The 7898-nt window shown below is 38.9% G+C and overlaps 1 protein-coding gene and 1 long non-coding RNA gene across 3 annotated transcripts; one reads left to right on the forward strand and one right to left on the reverse strand.

The window, feature by feature from the left end:
• Positions 1 to 1105: 1105 nt before the first annotated feature.
• On the forward strand, positions 1106 to 4301 carry LOC112165389 (G-type lectin S-receptor-like serine/threonine-protein kinase At1g67520). The gene is made up of 7 exons (XM_024301881.2): positions 1106 to 2387; positions 2471 to 2575; positions 2668 to 2864; positions 2953 to 3163; positions 3250 to 3490; positions 3586 to 3736; positions 3822 to 4301. Exons 1-7 carry the CDS (start codon positions 1115 to 1117, stop codon positions 4131 to 4133), a joined length of 2490 nt encoding a protein of 829 aa, XP_024157649.2. The 5' UTR covers positions 1106 to 1114; the 3' UTR covers positions 4134 to 4301.
• Positions 4302 to 5235: 934 nt separating this feature from the next.
• On the reverse strand, positions 5236 to 7337 carry LOC112167320. 2 transcript variants are annotated; one of them, XR_002923708.2, is made up of 6 exons: positions 7199 to 7337; positions 6354 to 6516; positions 5912 to 6261; positions 5767 to 5835; positions 5494 to 5552; positions 5236 to 5316 (listed from the first exon to the last, which is right to left on the reverse strand). It is a non-coding gene; the product is annotated as an uncharacterized LOC112167320 (long non-coding RNA). The 2 variants fall into 2 exon arrangements; XR_002923707.2 differs by having other exon boundaries at positions 5257 to 5316; positions 5740 to 5835.
• Between the last annotated feature and the right edge of the window lie 561 nt (positions 7338 to 7898).

Below are 7898 nucleotides of genomic sequence, written 5' to 3' on the forward strand. Positions count from 1 at the left end.
GCGGAGGCGGAGGCGGAGGCGGAGGCGGAGGCGCTGGCACTGGGTTCAATTCGAGTTTGGGAATGACTGTGACTGAAGGAGGCGGAGCCGCTGGCACTGGGTTCAGATCGGGAACGATTGTGACTGGGTTCAGATCGGGAACGATTGTGACTGGGTTCAGATCGGGAACGACTGTGACTGGATTCAGATTGGGTTTACAGGTGAAGTGGAGAGAGAGAGAGAGAGAGAGAGAGAGAGAGAGAGAGAGAGAGAGAGAGAGAGAGAGAGAGAGAGTCTCGGCGTTGGAGCTAGCAGCTGGGTTCAGATCGGGTTTGAGGAAATGGGTGACTGAAGAGTGAAGCCTTCAGGAGGCGGCCTCTAGGGTCTAGGTTCAGAACTTCAGATCGGGTTTGATTGTTTGAAGAAATGGCTGAGATTGATTAGGTTAATTGTATTGGACTTTAGGTATTTGAGTGAGGAACAATTTGGTGTACCTGATCCTATAGTCGAAATTTTGAGCCTTATATTACGTCCAATAATATATGAACATCTGTGTCTTTTAATTAAAACGGGCCTAAACGGGCTTTTCTAATTTTGAATGGCAGGGCCCGGCCCGAACCGTATCTTTGAAATTGCAAGCCCGGCCCGAACCGTTTTCGTGACAAAAAAAATAGGGCCCGGCCCGAACGGGTCGGGCTTTGACAGGCCGGTCCGGGTTTGCGGGTTTTCGGGCTTAAACGCCCAGCCCTACTGAAATCGTTGAAAGATTGGAACTTTATTTGTTAATTTAGTTTTCTCTTTGGGTATTACATTTGATATTTCTGAGCAGAATAGAACGGAAGCGAATACCTGGTCGGGTTGGGATCGGATACGATGCGGGCGACTCCAGTGAGGAAAGCATGGGCGGTGAGACTGTCCCTACCAAAAATAGCAACCGATTACCTGCTCAGTCGTTGCCATTTTATTTTCGTTCGAGTTCAGAGTACCTAAGGGCTAAGACTTTGCCGTCTTTGAAAAGTCAAAAAGTCTTCCATGAACTTTCTACTGAAACTGGGACTTGTTTATTTTATTTGATATCATTGATTTTTCAAATAATTAATACCCTCCATACCTCACCTTAATTTACTGGTCATTCATGGTTAACAGCATTCCAATGATCACCTTATTGTGTTTGCTCGTCAGCTTCTGGACTTGTCATGGTGCAGCTGCACTGTTCATTGGAGACACGCTTAATCCAGGGGAGGCCCTCAATTCCTCGAGCTCTATGGTCTCCGCTTCGGGGGAGTTTACGTTGGGTTTCAACTCCGGCTACCTCATTCTGAGGTGCAAGAACTATGCGGTTTGGGTTGCCAACCTGCACACTCCGATTTCAGACCCTTCGTCGGCGCTTCTCACCTTGGAAAAGAACACAACTGTCCTGCAAATTACCCTGAAAGGCAAGAATCCCATCGTTCTTTACTCCCCTTTTCATGATAATAGTACCAATAATGTTGTGGCTACCCTGTTAGATTCTGGCAATTTAGTCCTACGAGAGGTCAATCAGAACGTTTCAAACTCTCCGTTGTGGCAAAGCTTTGACGGTCCTAATGTGGCTCTTAGGCCGGGGATGAAATTAGGTTTTGATGCTGGTCTAAGTATAACTAGCAACAGTATGTCGATTTGGAGTTGGCAGGAAAATCAGAACAGCCCGGGGCCAGGGTCTTTCAGCCTTTATTGGGATTCCGGCACGCGCCAATTGCAAGTTAGGAGAAACGGGGATCTTTGGTGGACTAGCGAAACATTGAAAAGTGGAATATACGAGTATGCTAATTTCCGTAATAAATCCAAGGTCTACAATTTTAGCGTGGTTTCATATGAGAATGGAGACTTCTTCAGTTACACTGTCGTTGGTGATCCAAATGGCAGATCAGCCTGGGTGCTAGACACAGGTGGGGAGCTTTATGATGTTAACTATAATATTTCTATTGGGTCAGCAGGTGACTGTGATGGCTATAATTATCACACCACCTATAGCTATGTCGCGATCGACGGCTATAACCCCGTTGCTGGGAAGTGCCAGAGATGGAGTGGCCGGGCCACTCTTTATTGTCCTGTGGCAACATCCTCTGGTGCATTTATTCAGCCGACAGAAAGGCGCTCCTTTAGACCAATCAGTATGAACATGTATATCAATTCAACATGGGAGGAGACAAATTCAAGTCGATATGGGATTTATGAATGTATGGCTACTTGTTGGATGGACTGTGACTGCCTTGGTTTCGAATTTCTCTTTGATAATCAGACTGGATGTCGATTTTGGAGCGTAAAGTATTCTCAGGTCCTTGAAGATCCGGATAGTTCTGCAACTAAATATATTATACCAGGACTAGTCGCTACGAATAAACCGCAATCTCGAAGAAACATAATTGGTTAGTCTACTTAACTAGTTATGCATAGTGATGTAACTAAAATATACAGCTTGAGCTATATAGTTAATAGTTTTTCGCTGTAGATGCATCACATAAGTGGATATGGATTGGTATTGCAATTGCGGCTGTTCTTCTGGCGCTGGTGCTTTGTAGCATCTGCTACCTAATACGAAAAAGAAAACTTGCAGGTATTAGTTTCTTTAAAGATCATTATGTACACCGGTTTTTTTATGTTGCTTTTGCGAATAGAAATGATAATTATCTGCATTAATCTTAATAGGTGAGAACCAAATAAACATCCAGGATATGCTGAACGTCATGAAATCTAATAGACCTACTGATGCTAATGGGCTTCAAAATGATGGAAAGAGGGGACAAGATTTAAGTGTATTTAGTTATGCATCTATTATAGCTGCCACTTGCAACTTCTCTAATGAAAATAAGCTCGGAGAAGGGGGTTTTGGACCTGTTTATAAGGTAAGGCTTTGAATAATGCAAGTGAATCGTTATTTGAAAAGCTATATGGTTATTACTTCTTCTTCTTTTGCGAACATTATATATTCAGGGGAAATTGGTGACTGGACAAGAAGTAGCAGTGAAAAGGCTTTCAAAACGTTCAGGGCAGGGATTATATGAGTTTAAGAATGAATTGATACTTATATATGAACTCCAGCATACAAACCTTGTTCAGCTGTTTGGATTTTGCATTCATGGTGAAGAGAGGATGTTGATATACGAGTACATGCCAAACAGAAGCTTGGACTACTTTTTATTTGGTTGTTACCTTAATCTAACTCCTTGCTTAATTACTTCCATTTATCTATTTGTGATCTAATTTAATCCGATTGTACCAATTGGACAGATTCAACTAGATGCCAGCAGCAGTTAGACTGGAACAACCGTTTCAGCATAATTGAAGGAATTGCTCAAGGTTTACTTTACTTGCACAAGTATTCCAGAATGAAAGTAATTCATAGAGATTTGAAAGCAAGTAATGTTCTACTTGATGAAAGCATGAACCCCAAAATTTCCGATTTTGGAATGGCAAGGATTTTCACGAATGATGAACAAGAAGCAAATACTATGAAGATTGTTGGGACACGGTAAGCAAACAGTTCTGATATTTTGCTTTTGGTTGTTAAGCATCCATTTGTTATTGTAGTTGTACTGACGTATTCTTCTTCTCCTTTTGGTGCAGTGGATATATGTCCCCTGAGTATATTATGGGGGGAAAATTTTCCATAAAATCTGATGTCTATAGTTTCGGTGTATTGATGCTTGAAATCCTAAGTGGTAGAAGAAACAACAGCTTCTACAATGATGATCGCGCCCTCAATTTAGTTGGTTATGTATGTCAAACAAATCTTTGTTCTTCTTGTAGGGGTGGCGAGTTCAGTGATTATAAAATTCTAAACGAATGTGGCCTTGTTTCAGGCATGGGCGATATGGAAAGAAGGTGCAGGACTAGAACTAATGGATCCAACACTTGGCGATTCATGTGATAAAGATCATTTGTTGAGGTGCATCCATGTTGGTTTGCTTTGTGTAGAGGAAAATGCAGCCAGTCGACCAAAGGTGTTAGATGTGATATCTATGCTGACTAATGAAAGCATGTCACTGCCAGTACCTACAAAACCAGCATTTTGTACAGAAAGAAATGTCATCACAACTACTATAGGTGGAAACGGACCGGAAGTGGTGGTATCGGTAAATGGTATCTCCAATTCTGATTTTGATGGACGTTAAATTTAGTACCAAGCAAATCGCCACGCTTTCCCCTCTAGAATACAAGTGGTTATGAGCTTCGAAGTATGATTTTTAGTCGAAAAAAGTTTGAGATGGTTATGTTTTCTTCTGTTAACAAAATGTAATCATGTATGTTTTCGAAGTATTTTTGGCTGAAGTATTTATAATTTCTTATTTCATCCGTCTACTTCTGATATTGAGTTGATTATGGTCATTTTGGTTCTAAGGACAATTATCAAACTTGTGAACGTTAGGCGAGAATCATCCAAAAAAAATTAACTTTATTTGTTAAACTAGTTTTCTCAGGCCAATTATTTCTTGCTTTTCTGAGCAGGCATAACAGGTTCATGGGTTTATCTGATTATTCTTACACTATTTACATTCTGAACTGGTAGGCTAATTACCCGCACTACTACAAAAGAGGCGTAAGGGGACACAATTTAAGTGTGCCTTTTGCTACCTACAGGGACACATATGTGTTCCTAATGATCAAAGGGGACAAATAATGTATTTGCGCCTATTGAAGGTGTTCCTATTGCTAAATGGCACACATAACTCATAACTTATGTGTCCCTATTCTTGAGTCTGGAGCCCACCATTGTGTAACCACCATACTCATACTCCCCTTCAAATACATTACTGTTCATTTATACTCCACAAGCTTGGGGACAGTTCCCAGATTTGTGCCAATAGGCATGTAATTATTTCTTTATTTACTTTTAGTTATTCCTTTGTTTTTTTTTTTCCTTTACATTCATGGATTAGAAAGAGCAGCTTGGGAATAGAAACAATATTCAGGGAATGGCAAAATGCCGGATACCAAATGCATTATTAAATAATTACATTAAGACATAATTGCAGCAAAATAAATCCACATTTACATATATTTTCTCCTTTAAACAACGAGTTTAAACGTCTGGCATGCCTAAGCCCCATTCACCTTGGACTAATAAAAGCTTCATGTATCTAACATACAATTTCAGTCCTATAGTATCCTCTGAGAGCTAGGCTGTTGGTAAAATTTACCTCCTTCCAGTAATTAATATCTGTAGCTTTACTTTTGAGGAATTACTTCTACGAAAGCTGATCATCATGTCATTTGGCCACTTGGTATTATTGGAGAAGTCAGCTGATCATCATATGTCATTTGGCCAAATCTACCAACTTGTGATCTTTAAGTATGCTGACAAATCAATAATCAAAGACATCCAAGACCAAGATCGATCAAAAACAAGTCTCATGTTATCTAAAACCAGCAATACTTTAAGTTTCTCTGTTTCGATCTTCAACTATATACATATATGCATCATATCTTACACACTACAAAGTCGAAGCTTTCTTATAGAGAAGGAGGGAAAACCTGACAGTGTAATAACTGTGTATTCCAAGAAGAAACTTCCCCAGCTCTCAAGCAAGCCCCTGAATAAGTAAGACAGAGAAACCACAAGCACACATTAGCAGTATTAAACAACAGATCTCAAACATAAAAAGTATTCATTCAATTTGATTGGCAAGATTAAGATAAAGAATGACACTGCTCGTGTAGTTTCTTATATATGTTCCTTGCTTATATGTATTTGAACAAAGAAATTGATCGAAAACTTACATGTCTCACTCGTTTAACCTCACTTACCCACTTATGCTCTGCATCTTGATACATGTTTTCATAATTGTCTATAAATGATACATGCTTACCACCTTCCTACACTTCAAAAAACATCCAGTTAATAAGAGTTTCAAATAATCGAATGCTTCATAAGCAACTTTTATTTAATTACCTTAACTGCCTGCAAAGCATGTTGAATAATTGGCATTGAACCACCCCAAAGTCGTGCAAGTCCCATCCAATCAAATAAAAGCTGGACTTGCTTGTGTATAGTGAAACTTAATGCTTTATACTTACTTTCACTTTTAAAATATGGATGAGAAATTGTGCCAAAATAAGTCCAAAAGGATATTCAAAATCAATATGGAACACATAAATTGAACAGCAAAGTAAATAAAAAAATGCAACCAAATAAACTGAACAAATAGAAGGAACAAAGAAAAAGACGTTTCTTATTCCTCTAAATGAGAAAACCTGAAACAAAATCAGTAACGCAGTTGAAGAATGGCGGCTGAGTCTGATCTGCAATCAAAATTTGAAGCAAATGTACTTTTAGAATAGCATGCTAGACTATAAAGGCTTTAACTCCAGTTTACTAGAGTATCATATCTTACACACTTTGAAGCAAATGCATTATGAATGCAGGATCATATTTTACTAGAGTATAATGGCCTGTGGGATACTTCTCGCTAGCTAGCTCTAGTCACCTATCAAGCTGATCAATTAACCTCATAATCCAAAACGTCTCGTCCTCTTCAATTTCTTCATTTCGTCGTCCTGAAATCATAGAAAAGTTACATTCTTGAACTTAGAGTCTGACATTTCCATGCTCAAACCAAGCAAACTCATAATCTCAGGGAATATTTACCAATTTCCTGCGTCAAGCTATTTTTCTGCAGGACCCACAATGAAAACAAAGATAGAATGTATAGCAAAAAATATGTCCTACGAAATCAAGGTCACACCAGGATAGAGGCGTATTGCAATAAAAGTGCTAGTTACTCACAAGGTTAATGAAGTTATTTTAAAGCATTTTTTCAAACCCAATAAGGATCAGCCTCTTGAACTATAACCTAGACCTTTAAACAACAACAAGTAACAAAAAACCAAAATATTTTTTTGCTAATTCATATAATTCACTACTTACAGAACACATTAAACACAGAGCAGAAAGCATATATCTACACTTTACATACCCACAACTTTGAGTTCAACAAAACTAAGAATCAATGTTCCAAAGTCTCAGCAAGTTAAAGTGCATTTAGCTCTAAATTTTACCATTCTGACTAAACAGAGACAAAGAGTTGACATTTTTCTCCTTGAATGCAATCTCCCAGTTCAAATAAACATAAGATACAGTGACAGTATGATAGAAATTAGCGAACTGACCATACCCAAACACCAAAATTCACGGACCAGTAAAAAGATTGAAACTTTAACCATAGCAACTGATATATACCTTGATTTCTCCGAGTTTGATTTGAAAGGTGGAAGCTTCCTCTCTCTAGGCGGAGGCTAAGTTGGTGTGGAATATAGGGAAAGAGAGGAAATTCGAATGAAATGAAATAGGCAGGTCATCTTTTCGGGTCCTCAATCTCAATCAATTCACATCCTTAGTTTGGCTGAACGATTCCGATGGCCTCAGGAAGCACCTTCAAACATAGGATTCAATTCAGATCGAATTGACGCTTGGTTTCGAAGCCACAAAATGCAGCAAAGCAAATAAAAGAAAAAATGGCTAAATACTGTTTAGTACCCTGTGGTTTGAGTCCGAAATCAATTCAGTCCTTGCATTTTTAATTTCATCAAAAACACCCCTGTGTTATCAAATCTCGTTCAATAAATCATTCTGTCACTCTTCCGTAAAATGGTGCCATTAAACTGTTGACTTGGCCTGCCAACTCAGCTAAGGTGGGGCCCACATGAAAAATAAAATTCTAAAATTACCCCTGCCTCTATTTCACCTCCAGACCCAGCGCCGTCCTTGTTCTTGCCTTTAGCAATTTTACTACCTCCAGTTCTCTTAGCAAAAAGCCTACACCCATCATGAATCATATTACAAAACCCATTCTTTTTGTGGCTGCTACTAATTATTTTAATTCTCAAGTTTTTTGTTTTTTCTTCTTCAATTTGTCAAATACTTCTCAATCCATCATTCT

The sequence above is a fragment of the Rosa chinensis genome, chromosome 5 (genome assembly GCF_002994745.2).
Source record: "Rosa chinensis cultivar Old Blush chromosome 5, RchiOBHm-V2, whole genome shotgun sequence".
NCBI classification, from domain to species: Eukaryota; Viridiplantae; Streptophyta; class Magnoliopsida; order Rosales; family Rosaceae; genus Rosa; species Rosa chinensis.